This window comes from Puma concolor, chromosome E4 (genome assembly GCF_028749965.1).
Source record: "Puma concolor isolate L17-30 chromosome E4, mPumCon1.1.hap2, whole genome shotgun sequence".
Taxonomy (NCBI): domain Eukaryota; kingdom Metazoa; phylum Chordata; class Mammalia; order Carnivora; family Felidae; genus Puma; species Puma concolor.
Window position 1 is genome coordinate 54824112 of NC_141683.1, and position 15410 is coordinate 54839521.

The 15410-nt window shown below is 42.2% G+C and overlaps 1 protein-coding gene and 1 pseudogene across 1 annotated transcript in view; one reads left to right on the forward strand and one right to left on the reverse strand.

Moving 5' to 3' along the window:
• The window catches only part of SLC9C2 (solute carrier family 9 member C2 (putative)), an 82404-nt gene extending 67230 nt beyond the window's left edge, over positions 1 to 15174 (forward strand). Inside the window, exons 21-26 of the mRNA XM_025926262.2 lie at positions 303 to 401; positions 3345 to 3512; positions 5639 to 5770; positions 10932 to 11117; positions 12576 to 12660; positions 14773 to 15174. Of these exons, the coding sequence (XP_025782047.1) occupies positions 303 to 401; positions 3345 to 3512; positions 5639 to 5770; positions 10932 to 11117; positions 12576 to 12660; positions 14773 to 14870 (768 nt within the window). The 3' untranslated portion in view covers positions 14871 to 15174. The remainder of the gene's footprint in view (positions 1 to 302; positions 402 to 3344; positions 3513 to 5638; positions 5771 to 10931; positions 11118 to 12575; positions 12661 to 14772) is intronic.
• LOC112863198 (large ribosomal subunit protein uL23 pseudogene) lies at positions 3440 to 4708 on the reverse strand (annotated as a pseudogene).
• Positions 15175 to 15410: the final 236 nt, after the last annotated feature.

Sequence of the window (15410 nt, forward strand, 5' to 3'; positions counted from 1 at the left end):
TCAGAAGTATTACACTTTATTGTAAACATCTACTCAACTGAGCACTTGTTGGGTGTTTCCATCAGTCACTGTGCCCGGTACAAATCACAAAGTCTACAATTTGCTTGCTTGTTCCTTTCTTTTAAAATAAAATTGATGAGGCATGTTAGCATATTATAATTCATTAACAAACCAAAGCATACAATTTGTGGAGTTTTTTTTTTTTTCTACTTGAAACCCATTTCAGCTTTAACATCTTATTTCTATTTAGAAAAGTAAGCTATGAAACTTTCGTGTTGACTCCTTTTTTATTTTTCTTTCAGGAAAGAGCCAAACTTGCCTACTTCGACTATGGAGATGTCATTTGTAAAGAAGGTGAAATGCCACAAGGAATCTACTTAATTATTTCAGGAATGGCAATTGTAAGGGACTATTCATTGTTTACTAAAAATGTGCTTTGAAATATATATGATTTTAACATAAGGGGAAATTTAGGAACCAGGAAAGTTTCATATTTTTAACATAATTTCTAAACCAAACCATTTCTGCTCAGAGTGAACACTATAGCTGAGAGATAATGATAATACCCACCATCTGAAAGGTGCTCCTCATATAACAAAATGTTTTTATAGTCTTTGCTTATTCCTTGTGGCAATTCTGGGAGGAAGCAGTCTTTTCCATGATGTTCTGATAAACAACTTGGAGTGGTTGAGTTATCTCAAGGAAATGAGGTCAAGAATAATGGGATGGACCACAATGTCAGATCCTTACTGAGGTCAAATAGGATGATGTTTGAAAATATGACTTTTACCCGACCAGTAGGAGGCATTTGGTGACCAGAGAGAGAAAGAGGTCAGTAGAGTGAGGGGGACAAGAGTTCTTTAGAAACTGAATGCTGGTAGCTGAATACATGGGTGAGCCCCAGCTTATGGCCCAAATAATTCCTAGATCCTAAATGATGGTGACAAGTGACAAACCCTTAGTATAATACACATACTATATCTGGCTCTCTATTTTTTGAAGGGGTATTTCAGACCTTAAAAATATCAAAATTGATCATGGAAATAAACTGTTATGATAAGTATATTATAATACTAACTAACACATATAGCCCTTATTAAATGTCTGGCACTTTTCATTCATTCATTGATTCATTCATTCAACAAATATTTACCTCATTACCACCACACAGTGGCACTATTCATTCTAGGCACAGAATTGACAAAACAGACAAAAATCTCTGCCTTCTTAGAGTTTACTTTCTAGTACAGGCATAGAAGGAGATGGGATAATGAACAAAATAAGCAGTTAGATATACAGTATGTTAGAGGTGATTGAGAGATGAAGAAGTTAGTTGTAATTTTTTAAAGGGTGGTCAAAATGGCAATATACTATGACAATCCTTATAATAACCTTTTTTTTTTTCATAGAATAAAGCTGATGTACAGAGAATTAATTCGCTTGCCCCTGCAATGGCACATAGTAACAGGTCGAGAAAGGCTTTGAACCCATAGAGTTGGCCTCAGTAATGTCCTTAGCCATTATTCTATTCTGCTTCCAGTAGATGTGTCATGTTCCTATTAGAGTCATAACAAAAGAACACTGCTACCTGTATTTATTAAGTATGTCGAATCAAACACTTAAAAGCTGCAACGTACATTTTCCTTTGAGGAATTTTCCTGCAATGACTGGGCTAGTTAGGTCTTCTTAAAGTATAAGTCCAACAATATTTGGGCTGGAGATGTTATTAGTGTTTAATCGATGCCATAGCAACTCAGGACAAATTTAGCAGTTTAGATTATCTCATAGTTCAGAAGTCCTATGGGCTTAGTTGCTTTCTCTGCTTGAATCTCACAAGGCCAGTATCAAAGGGTCAGTAGGGCAGTGTTCCCTTCTGGAAACTCTGAGGGCAGAATCAATTTCCAGATTCATTGAGGTTGTTGGTAGAATCCAGTTCCTTATGGCTAGAGGACAGACGTCCCTGCTTCTTTGCAGACTATCAGCCGGAATCCACCTCCAGCCCCCACACTTCCCTTCCATCTTTGCACGCAGCGCCCCCCCCCCCCCCCCACCATCTTAGAGCTGAAGTACAGCCAATCCCTCTCTTGATGCTGCATCTCTCTGATTGACTCTACTTCCTTTTCTACTTTTGGGGCTTGTATGATTACATTGACCCAGCAGCATAATCCAGAATTTTCTCTTTAGAGTCTGCTGATTTCCTTCTGCAAAGTCCCTTCCCAGGCACTACCTAGATCAATGTTTGCTTGAATAACAAAGAGACAGGAATCTTGGAAGGACATCTTTAAATTCTGCCTATAGATGTTATCTTCTTTTCTTGGTTGGTAAAAAGCTGAGATAGGGTTCACTGCTCAAAGAGCCTTTGAATTGCATTCAAAATTAAATTAGAAAAATGTCAAAGTCCTTTGGAAGCATGAATGCCTCTAAAAGTTTGAATGGTGATCACTGGCGGAGGGGGCATTTTCCTAGCAATTTCTTCAGTGACCCTCCATTCCCTGTTTCCTGTGTCCTGAAAAATAGCCTTCCTCTTTGATGTGCACAGCTCAACTTTCTGGAAAATTCTGTAATCCTTCTGGTTGGTTCCTGCAGCTTCCTCCTGAAATCTGATAGCTTTTTTATTTCCCCCACCCATGCCTATCCATTCTTTTCCTAAAGTGACTCAGTCACCCTGTCTGTATTCTCCCTAAAAACTTGTTCTGTTGATGTCCCATGGAAATTACTAACCATTTTAAAGGGCGACTAGGTTGTGCTGAAATCATGGCTTGATTTGGAGGCATGTTAATTCTTGCTGTCTGATTTAGTCTTCTTCCACCAGAGGCACTAGCTCATTATAATAAGAATTTCTAATAGACTCGAAATGGCTGGTTGAGTTAGTTGCAGACAGCAATCACTACTTTTGGTGGGATTTTTATAGAAGGAAGGTGTAAGTCAGTAGAAAGTTGTAAACAGTCAGTTAAAAGTTGTAAATAGGGTCATCTGTGAAGATAAAGATTAGAAACGATCCTTCCTTTGGAGAATTGAAATGTGAAAGAAAATTGTGATTTTTTTGGGGGGGGGTACCTTAATTCCTTTTTCACACCTGAAAGTGTAGTAAAGAATCTTTTCCTTCCTGGAGGGGTGGTGGGAGGGGGGATGGGCTAAATGGGTAAGGGGCATTAAGGAATCTACTCCTGAAATCATTGTTGCTCTATATGCTAACTAACCTGGGTGTAAATTAAAAACTTAATTAATTAATTAATTTTAGAAAAAGAATCTTTTCCTTCCATTGTTAATAATTGAAAGAAACAGTGGGAGCTCCTGTGGCTTGGTTTGGTGAAGCGTTTCTAATTTTGTATTTCCCTTTGCAGTTGCATAGCTCACCTCCTACCTTTGGAATAGACAGTAGCCTAAGGTCTGATAGAGAGTTCAAAACCATGTTTACAGAATACTGTACCAGTGGGGACGTCATTGGAGAGCTGAGCTGTCTGCTTAAGCGTGAAATTGAATATACTGCCATTTGTGAAACTATTTTACAGGTAAGAAACTGGTTCTGTCTGTATTGTGGGCTATTAGTTAATTCTTCCTGAAGTAAATAAGGAATACCAGAATCTTTTCTTCCTTTGGGCTCCGTTATCTTATGCAGCCACCTACCCAGCTATTGTGAAGCAGTGTAGACTAGCTGAGAAAAGATTTAGTGTCTCACATCCTGGCTGTGGGACCTGGAGTGAGATATTTTAATCTCTTTGTGTCTTAGTATCCTTGTTTATTAAAAGAGAGAATGTCTAGCTTTGACATTACGAAGATTAGGAAAATGTCTAAGTGCATGGCATGTATAGACACTCAATAAATGGCCACCATTATGAAAGTAGTATTTTTAAAGAATACTTGTTTTTTTTAAAAATTTTTTAATGTTTATTTATTTTTCAGAGAGAGACAGAGCACAAGCGGGGGAGGGGCAGAGAGAGAGGGAGACACAGAATCCAAAGCAGGCTCCAGGTTCTGAGCTGTCAGCACAGAGCCCGATGTGGGGCTTGAACTCACAAATCGTGAGATCATGACCTGAGCCAAAGTTGGCTGCTTAACTAACTGAGCCACCCAGGTGCCCCTAATTGTTTTTTTTTTATTGTTATTTATGTACTATTATTATTTTTTTTTATGTTGAAAAAATTTAGATTTAGATTTAGCCAGCCAGACTCAGTTTAGATGATCCCAATTTTGTTGGCAACATCCAAAGCATCATACTCAGGAGCCAGTTGAACATATGCTTTCTTTTCTCCATCGGGCCTGATCAGAGTGTTGACCTTGGCCACATCAATGTCATAGAGCTTCTTCATGGCCTGTTTGATCTGGTACTTGTTGGCCTTGACATCCACAATGAACACAAGAGTGTTGTTGTCTTCTATTTTCTTTATGGCTGACTTGGTAGTCAGGGGGAACTTGATGATGGCATAGTGGTCAAGCTTGTTTCTTCTGGGGGCACTCTTTCAAGGATATTTGGGCTGCCTTCAGAGATGCAGTGTCTTGGGCCGTCGGAATGTAGGTGACGTGCAGATTTTTTTTTATGACTGTGGACGCCTTTCAGCACTGCTTTCTTGGCCTTCAGAGCCTTTGCTTTAGCTTCAGCTTTGGGAGGGGCAGGGTCCAGAGTCTTAGGGGTGTGTGGGACAGAAGGGAATGTTGCTTTATCAGTTTCATACCATTTAGTTTCTGGAAGAGGACAGGAGGCATGAATTTAGTCACAAGGTTGAAGTGAAGTCACTGAAGTCCATGTAGCTTGAATTCTTAAAGAGCAGTCTTCCGTATTCAGGTAAGCAGTTGGCCTCTGGAAACAAATCCTGTGAATCAGTCTATAGCCAACATGCAGGGGTACAAGAGCACCCAGAGTGGGGCCCCAAGTCAGGTTCCACCACCCACTGCTGACAAAATCCAAAGGCAGAGAGACATGAGGGATGGTGAAACAAGAAAAAAATTTATTTCAGTGAGGCCAACACCAGGAAGATAGTGGATTAGCAGCTCAAAGATGATCTCCAATGTGCTGAAATACTTCTGGGTTTATATAAGGAAAATGTGGGGCAAAGGTGGATGGGTGTGAGCAGGTGGACAGTGAAGGTCAAATCCATCACTGTCTTAGAGTTAATCACAGGTGGGGTCTTGCTGGCTCAGAGCAGTTCCTATTGTTTGAGGGGGTAGTTTCATTCCCAACTAAGGATGCTTTGTCCCCAAGGCCTTCAGCCTGAGCCAAGAGACAAGCTGGAAAGAAAAACCCAACTAGAAGTCTGAGGTCAAAATTGAGGCAGCAGGAGTCCTCTTTTGAGCCCACTTCACCTACTGTGGCAGTAAAATAGATAAGTTTATGTGGCTTACTTCCTGAATCTTGGGCTCATGAGCTGTATCCTTTACCATAGCTATTGACTGGTATATATTTTCCTGGCTTATCACTAAGTGTATGCTTTAATTGAACTGTAAATTTTATCATCTTACATATAGCAAACAATTTCTCCACAGTACAATGCTTTTAAATGGCAGAGTATCACAATTTTACTAGAGTTGATGGTTTTTGTAAGGGGTCACGTGAAGATTAAATCTATAGGCACCTTGTCTTCTGATGGCCTTATAATTTAGTTGTGAATCAAGCTTGCTGCTCGATATCTTGTGGTTTCAGGCCTGCTTTATCTCCCTGGAGGATTTGTATGAAGGCTTTGATGTCTTCTGGCCATCCTTGGAATATAAAATATGGCTAAAGCTTGCACTCAGTATTGCCTATCAGTATTTTGAATCAAGTCTCATTGATGAGGTAAGTTATAGGATTAAAATATGAATGGACTTTTATTTACTTTTTACGAAATGCATATCAAATTTTTGAGACAGAGACAGAAAGGAAGGTTGTATCTGATATTCTAAAATGAGATTCTCGAATTTTAACCACACTTGTTCTGACTTCCTGCAGATCTTCAGTTCTCTTGTCACAGCTGATTTTCCAGGCTACCTGCAGTCATGCCTTAAAAAAACAGATTCAGCAAATATGAAATAGGCAGATTCCCAAGAACTAGGAACTTATATTTTGTGTGTGCTTTCGAGCTTTGGCATTTTTAAAAAAGCCCCCGGGTGTTTCGAATGTGCATCCAGGGATGAGAACACTGCTCTAAACTCTGTCCATAGGGAATACAAGAGGAATAGCAGTTTTCTGGAGGAAATAATGGTTCCTTTTCACTAATATACAAAAACATAATGACTTCTGCTTTCAAGCTCGAAATCCCCGGCATTATGAGCCAATCTACTCAGACCCAGGTAGATGCTAATTGAGTTTCCTCTTTGGACTGGGTGCTTGTTCTATGCAGCTTTTTGAATGATCTGAGTGAGGACTGTTTGGCGTAGTGTTTCTTTCTTTTAAAAAAATTTTTTTTTAGTGTTTATTTATTTTGAGAGATAGAGCACAAACAGGGGCAGAGAGAGAGGGAGACACAGTGTGACAGCAAATACTTGGTGCCCAGGAAGAGACAAGCCACACACACTTGGGGAATCAGGAAAAGACTATTTACTGCGCACTGGTCCCGGCCCAGCAGAGTCACCTCCAAAGGCTGAGCCCTGAACCTTGGCATCAGCCTGTTATTATGGCTGGGATGGTAGCAGGTTGAGAGACAAAAGACAAAGGGGAGGGGGCACTTATCAGTGGTGCTATCTGCGCAGTTCATGGACACAGGAGGCAAACAAGATTGCAGAAGCCAAAAGTATGCAGGGGAGTATCCAGCTTCAGACATCTGGCTGGCCCCTTTTATCTTGTTTTTATTAGCTTTTCTTCTCAACAGAATCCGAAGCAGGTTCCAGGCTCCGAGCTGTCAGCACAGAGCTCAATGTGCTGGCTCGAACCCACGAACTGTGAGATCATGACCCAAGCCGAAGCTGGATGCTTAACCGACTGAGCTACCAAGGCATCCCTGGGGTGGTGTTTCTTATAGTCTCCTCTACCTATGTTAATATGAATCTACTGTCTTTTTAAAATCTTTATTGGGGTGACCAAGCCTCTTTTAGGAACTTTTTCTCCAACAAGTAATAGTATTGGCATAATTTACAATCCATATTTATATCCTATTTAATAATTATTTGAGCCCCTATTATAAGTTAGGAACTGGGAAAGTGACAGACCAGAGTTCAACAATGTTTGTTGCATCTCAGTAAAATGAGACTGGATATGAATGTTGGGTTAAAAGATTCGCACGTCTGAAAAGAATGAGAAGACAAGTCACAGAGTGGGAGAAAATATATATTTGCAAAAGACACATCTGATACAGGACTGTTACCTAAAATATACAAATAACTTTTAAAACTCAACAATAGGAAAACAAACAACCCAATTAAAAAATGGGCCAAAGATCTTAACAGACCCCTCACCAAAGAAGATATACAGATGGTAAATAAACACGTTCTATCTACGTCATATATCCTCAGAAAAATGCAACATTGTGATTCCATTATGCACCTATTAGAATGGCCGACATTTGGAACATTGAGAGCCCCAAATGCTGGTGGGGATATAGGGCAACAGGAACTCTCATTCATTGCTGGTAGGAATGCAAAATGGTACAGCTACTTTGGAAGACAGTCTGGAGGTTTCTTATAAAACTGAACATACTCTTACCATATGATCCAGTAATCAGTATCCTTGATATTTACCCAAAGAAGTTGAAAACTTATGTTCACACAGAAATCTGAACACATATATTTATAGCAATTTTATTCGTAATTGCCAAAACTTGGAAACAACCAACAAAAATGTCCTTTAGTAGATGAATGGATAAATTCATTCCTCTGTGGCACATCCAGACAATGGAATATTATTCAGTGCTAAAAAGAAATGAACTTGGGGCGCCTGGGTGGCTCAGTTGGTTGAGTGTCCAACTTCAGCTCAGGTCATAATCTCACGGTTCGTGGGTTCAAGCCCCGTGTCAGGCTGTGTGCTGACAGCTCAGAGCCTGGAGCCTGCTTCGGATTCTGTGACTCCCTCTATCTCTGCGCCTCCCCTGCTTGTACTCTGTCTCTCTCTCTCTGTCTGTCTCTCTCAAGATATAAAATAAACATTAAAAGATTTTTAAAACATTTTTAAAAGGAAATGAACTGTCAAGCTGTGAAAAGCCATGGAAAAAAAACCTAGATGCATATTACCAAGTGAAAGAGGCCACCAGAAAAGGTTACACACTATGATTCCAATTGTAGGACATTCTGGAAAAGGCAAAACTATGGACACAATAAAAAGATCAGTGGTTGCTAGGAGTTGGGGCAGGAGGAATAAATAGAGGATGTTAGGACAGTGAAACCACTCTGCATGATACTATCACAATGGATACATGTCATTACACATTTATGCATAAAATTTGCAACACCAAGAGTGAACCCTAAAGTAAAACTCTGGACTTGGCTGATTATGATGTGTCAGTGTAGGTTCATCAGTTGTAATAAATGTACCACTCTGGTGCCGGATATTGATAGTGGGGGAAATTATACACATGTGGAGGCTGGAGTATATGGGAAATCTTTATACCTGTCTCTCAGTTTTGCTGTGAACCTAAAAACACTCTAAAAAATTCTTTAAAAATTAGCATGTCATGCTAAGGAAGTCATGTTTCTTTACTATGTGGCAATAATTTTCAGAAAAATTTTAGTGGAAGGGCAAAAAGATTTAGATTCTTCTCCTTTCCTTTTGCTTTGCCTCTTCATGAGAAGGTGGACACGTTTAGGGTCTAGTATGAAACTCCAGAGGAGAGAATTAAGACCAATAGGTTGAAAGCGTACAGAGTCAGATTTGACTCAATAATAAGGTGAATGTCCTTTCATTTGTTTTTAATGCTTATTTATTTTTGAGAGAGAGAAACAGAGCATGAGCGGGGGAGGGGCAGAGAGAGAGGGAGACAGAATCTGAAGCAGGATCCAGACTCCGAGGTGTCAGCACAGAGCCCAATGCAGAGCTTGAAATCATGGACCGTGAGATCATGACCTGAGCTGAAGTCGGACCCTTAACCGACTGAGCTACCCAGGTGCCCCTCCTTTCATTTTTTAAGAAAACAATTTGAAAGCCATGCATATTTATTATCTAAATTAGAAAATACAGATACAAAACATAAGAAAATAGTAATAACCTTCTAGCCTGATTTTACTCCCCCAGAGAATCTCTATCTAACACTTTGGCTTATCTCCTTCTAGTCTTTTCCCATCAAAGAACTAGCCAATTAAGACTTTTAGAACCTATATAAAGAGGTTTAGAAACACTGATAAGCTTATGCTGCAAACCCTCCTCTAAATCATAGAACTCAAAATTTACATGCATTTAACAGCCAAAATAAGGAGCTTGGGTGATTCAGGCGGTTAAGCATCCAACCCTTGATCTCGGATCAGATCATGATCTCGGATCAGATCATGATCTCACGGTTCGTGGCTTCAAACTTCTGCATTGGGCTCTGCACTGACAGTGTGAAACCTGCTTGGGATTCTCTCTCTCTCTCTCCCGCTCTCTCTCTGCCCCTTCCCTGCTCACACTCTCTGTCTCTCAAAATAAATAAACTTAAAAAAAACCCAAGCATTAAAAAAAACAAAAAAGCTTATTTTTTAAAGATTTTCTCTTTGTAAAATTTTGGATATTTGCTAATTTTCTTATGCTTTTCATGCCCCAGGTGAGCTGCTGCTCTCAGCAGTTAAGTGCTCAGTCTGCCCATTAGGGACCAAGGTCTGAGGGCAGGGTCACATAGCTGTGCACAGAGTGAGGGCACTGTCCAGGGGATTCCTACCATGGGACTGACCTCTAAGCAGGTGTACTAGTTTGCTGGGGCTGCTGTCACAAAGTACCACAACCTGGGGGGCTTAAACAACAGAAATGTATTGTCTCATAGTACTTGAGGAGAAATCTGAAATCGAGGCGTTGGCAGGGTTGATTCCTACTAAGAGGTATGAGGGAGGGAGAATCTGGTCCAGGCCTCCTCTTTGACTTGGGGATGGCGGTTTTCATCCCACATGGAGTCCCCCTGTATGTGTACCTGTGTCCAAATCTCCCCCGGCCTTTTTTTTTTTTTTTTTAAAGTAAGCTTTATACCCAGAGTGGGATTTGAACTCAAGACCCTGACATCAAAAGCTGAATGCTCTATGGACTGAGCCAGCCAGGAGCTCCCAAATCTCCCTAAGGACATCAGCCATATTGAATTAGTTGTTCATCCTACTCAGTATGACCTCATGTGAACTTAAACAATTATATCTGCAATTACCCTATTTCCAAATGAAGTCACATTCTTTATTTATTTAAAAAAAATTTTAATGTTTATTTATTTTTGAGAGAGAGACAGTGAGAGCCAGGGAGGGGCACAGAGAGAGAGAGAGAGAGAGGGAGACACAGAATCCAAAACAGGCTCCAGGCTCCGAGATGTCAGCACACAGCCTGATGCAGGGCTTGAACTCACGAACCGTGAGATCATGACCTGAGCTGAAGTCGGACACTCAAGTGACTGAGCCACCCAGGTGCCCCAACAAAGTCACCTTCTAATGTACCGGGGGTCAGAACTTTAACATACGAATTTTGGGGGGACACAAGTCAACCCATACATAATAGCTCCCTTCCAGCTCTGAGGACTACAATTCTGAGCTTTGAAGTATGACTCAGACTCAGTATATTGCCTTGTTTTGTTTTAGCTTTTTGCTATTGTTTGTTCACTTGTTAAGTGGGGTGTTTGCTTACTGCTTGGTAAAACTGAATCCACAAAGCATAGCTGACCACCCTGCTGAGGCTGAGTGAGAGGTCATGCCAGCCTGTAAATCAGGCTGGCATCCATAGCCATTCTGAACTCTAAATAAATTATTTCTGTTGGTCTTAGGGTCTATATGCCTTTTGACAAGCCTGTAAATCAGTGAGTTTGCTTTCTTCTTGATTCCATGTGTCATCTGGTATGATTCATAGAAAAAATGTCATTTTATTGTAGAACTTAGAGTTTCAGAAGTGTGCGGCGTTCAATCTGGCATATGTGGAGACTTTATCAAGCTATAATGAAATGGTCATCGATAATATGACTATGAAATTCGTTATTATTGTGTATGGCAGTGTGATTGATACTAAGACAGAGGTACAATATCTTGCACCTTGCATTTTGCCTAAAACCTGTGAGCAGGTAAGGACCGTTATTTCTAAAGAGTCATTTGCTTTCCATGGTGCCCCATAAGTGACTTTAAAACTCAACTGACCACCCTAAAAAGAAATTTAACCTGTAGTTCTTACTGTCCTTAACAAAACAGTCAGAGCATGCTTAGGGCTTCCCATGTACAGTTGTGAGGGTTGGGCCCTACACAAGAGTGTGCCCGAGGGGGAACTGAGAGCTGGAATCTGCCTGCTCTCTGCTTGCCAAGCCATTTGCCCTGGAGTAGGGTTGTACCTCCCAAAGGACAGGAGACATTTTTCCTTAGTTCACACCGAGGAAACGACACCATATGCTAGTGTGGCTCTGAAGGGGTCTGCACTGGTTAGTAAGAAGAAAGTTGAGTAGGGGCCACATCACTTTGTTGCCACGTGAGGGGCTGTGAGCATACCTTGACAGTGGGCCCTGGATAGCACCATTCCATGGATCTGTGAGGGAGAAGAGTGTGAACACCAAAGGTGTGATAGGATGGGGTGGCAGGAAGGTGGAGCACAGGAGTGGGGAGGAGGAAGAGGGAGTGAGAAGAGCTGACCTGTCCTTAATCGGGTAGGACATTTCTCCTCTTGAGGAGAGACCCTTTCTGCCGGTTCATTTATTAAATGAGAGGTTGTTAACTAAATGAAAAATGTATGTCTCGGAAAAGTCGGTAAACCTCCTAAAAAGTGCATTCGTCCCTTTCACAACATTATTATTTTGTACCTCTCAGCAATTCCGAGGATGACGGTAATTTAACTGCTTTTCTAATAGAAAATGAAAATCGCTTTAGCTTTGAAGTGGGGAGTGGGAGTGAGGCAGGGAACAGCAGGAGCTGTTTGGGATCAGGCATACTTGGGTGTAAAGCCTGGCCCTTGTGCCCACCAGTGTGTGAGCCATAGGTGACCTGCCTTCTGACCCTCAGTTTCCTATTCGTGAAGTTAGGATAACAGCTGTGGCCATCTCCTGAGGTTCTTGTGAGGATCGAGGGAGAGGGGACCTGGTATCTAGAAACGATAGTTATAATTGTTACTTGCACCCTACTTGCCTTCTGGGAGAGCAAATTTTGGAGGACACACAGGGCAAAAGTTCTGAGAAAAGAAGACAGTCCTGCTGTCTGGGACGGCAGGGCCCTGAGCCCTTGGACATCCATGTAGGGATAAAAGCAATTGAGTGTATGTTGGGGGTTTCCCTGTTTTCCCAAACAGAATTTCCAGTCTGGTTACAAGTAAGGTGTGGAAAGTTCCTTCCTGATAATTGTAAATGTGCAAAAGGTAATTTTCTGGGCCAAGACTTCATGAAACCATGTTAGAGGGGATTTGAAATGAAAAAGATAGAGAGCTTAGGGTTGAAGCCCAGTTCTGAGTTTTGGCTTATTTCTTATATTCTTTGAAAAGGTTAGGAAGCAGCCAGCTTAGAGATCAAAGTCTGCTCTTTTGACTAACTTCTTTTCTTCTTTAGATTCAGGGAACTTCAGATTTAAGCAAGCTGCTGGTTATCCAAGCATCCAAGCCTGCCAAAAATACCAATGACTCCAAAGTCATGGGTAAGGAGTAGCCCTTTCCGTGATAGGAAAACCATGAAACATTCATCTAATTCTAAGAAAATGATCTGAGGGTATTGCGTGGGTTTATCACCAGTCTCCATCCTTGGGCCCACCCTGGCCTCCATGTTACTTCTGGGAGGCCACCTGAGTCCTCCAGACGCTGAGGTAGCCTTTCTCTCTCCCGTCCCTTCCTTCACAGCTGGTGTAGAGCAGCTTCTGTGTGGTACTCTGTTCCCATCCTGGCGGGCTGGAGACCCACCGTGCTGCTGGGGGTAAAGCAGGAATGGGGCGGGCATAGACTTTCTCACAGTGCGTCCAGGGGTGGAGAGCTGGTGTGTTCCCAACAATCAAGGGGAATATGGAACCTGAACCAGGCTCTTTGACTACTCCAAACCAGTCGCAGCCACAACTCAGTTCTCTTGCTTGAGGTGCGCTTCCATAGTTACAACCTAATTACAATTGCTAAACGTGTATTAGTGCCCCGCTGCATGTATCACGGTGCTAAGCAATATTACTGAGCAGATGAGGTAGCAAGGCCTTGCTCTAGAGAAAATGCGCTGAAATCTTTCACGTAGTGCTCGGCACCCCTGCCTTGCCAAGCCCAGTGTTTTCATTTCCCCAACTGCCCGAGCTCGGAACCAGGCAGCCTTAATATGCGTCTCTAATTGGCACCTTCCTGGTGTTTCTGACCCGCATGATCTGCTAGCTTAGAGGTTATGCAGTTCTTCACGAATTGTTACTTCGGGGGGAGGGGCTTACATGATTTCAAACTGCGTGCAGAAAGTGCATTTTATTAATATTTTATACCTCATTTCTCATTTGCACGATTCTTGTAAGACGCAGCCCCATCGTGTGCTGGGCACTGTGCCAAGCGTTAGGCGGTGAGCAAGCCAAACCAGGTGTCTGCCCTTGTGAGGAGGAGAGACAGACATTCAATAAGTGATTCCACTTCTGCCCTAGCAGCAAATTCAACCTCAGGCATTCTTGTAGCTTACTTCTAGGCCCTGTTCTGGGGTCACGTGCAGCACTTGATTTGGGGGAGTTCTCTGTGTTCCCAGCTCTCCTGTCCAAGCTGGCTTAACACTGAGATAGTCGTTACCCCTAGCCCTCACAGTGTCTTCAGTTTGCCTTTCACAGCACTCTTGGGGCACTGGGGTCTAGGGTTTGGAGCTCAGGGCCTAGCGTCAGCCCCCTTGGGGCACCCCGAGGGCTTTTGAGTCAGAGATCTTAGCACTGCCAGAAGCAGGGTACATGTCCTCCTCTGTTCCTGGGCCTGTAGGCCTCTCTCTTTCTTCGGGCTCTCTGCAATCACTTTTAGACCGAGGGTAATATATCATGCTGTATTTCCCGATGAATTTGGAACAAGAATCATAAATGGTAGGTCAGTGCACTGGATTGGGCCCACATATATGTTTTCTTTTAAAAGTTTAAAATAAGTTGCAGGGGTGCCTGGGTAGCTACGTCGGTTGGGCGTCTGACTTCAGCTCGGGTCATGATCTCGTGGTCCATGAGTTTGAGCCCCTCGTCGGGCTCTGTGCTGACAGCTTGGAGCCTGGAGCCTGCTTCTGGTTCTGTGTCTCCCACTCTCTCTGCCCCTGCCCCCCTCACACTCTGTCTCTCTCACTCTCAAAAATGAATGTTAAAAAAAATTTTAAAAATTTAGGATAAGTTGCAAAAGATGAACATCGACAAATTTCACATAAAAAAAATCCAGATTTTGAGCTTTTCTTGAAAAACTCAGAAAGTCTGCTAACACTTGGGTCTCGTTCCTGTATGTAGCAACATTCAGAGCTGGTTGTGGGGGAAGCAGATAATGTGCAGTTTGCCACAGTCCACATCTCACCCTCTTGTTTTAGGTGTGGCCTGCCTCTTTTATGTGACCTCCCTGTTCTCATTTGAGTTTGTCGGCCCTTCCATTAGGTTCTGGGGACCCTAAGAGCAAACACCCTTGAGGGAAGAAAGGGAAGAAAGTAAAGAGCTCATATGAAAGGGGGGGAAGGGAGACCTACTGAGAGAAAGCAAATTGACATTTCAGAATATTCTTCTGCTACCTTTACTCTTAAATTCCTAATTTAGTTTTTCTGTCTGATGCATGTATTTGGATTGGTTCAGTCAACACTGGTCTTCGAACGACCCACAGAGAATATAATTGGAAGAGAAAAAAGGAGGTAAGAAACTTGACACATGGATTAGATTTTGTCTTACTGTGAATATTAAGCCACATAGCTGGAATCAATTGTGAAGCCAAGTAGCAAAATGTAGGTGGTAAGAAAAGAGATTCATAGTGGCAGCTCATTAATTTAGAAAAATTGGGATAAAACTCACCTGGATTATTAAAAATATTTTTTGAATGTTTATTCATTTTTAAAATTTTTTAAAATTTTTATATTTATTTATTTTTGAGAGAGAGGGAGAGACAGAACGTGAGCAGGGGAGGGGCAGAGAGAGAGGGAGACACAGAATCCGAAGCAGTATCCAGGCTCTGAGCTGTCAGCCCAGAGCCGGATGTGGGGCTCAAACCCAGGAACCGCGAGATCACAACCTGAGCCAAAGTCGGACACTCAGCCGACTGAGCCACCCAGGCGCCCCTGAATGTTTATTCATTTTTGAGAGAGAGAGAGAGAGAGAGAGAGAGCGCGTGCAAGCGGGGGAGGGACAGACAGTGAGGGAGACACAGAAACCGAAGCAGGCTCCAGGCTCCGAGCTGTCAGCACAGGGTTCGAACACACAAACTGTGAGACCATGACCTG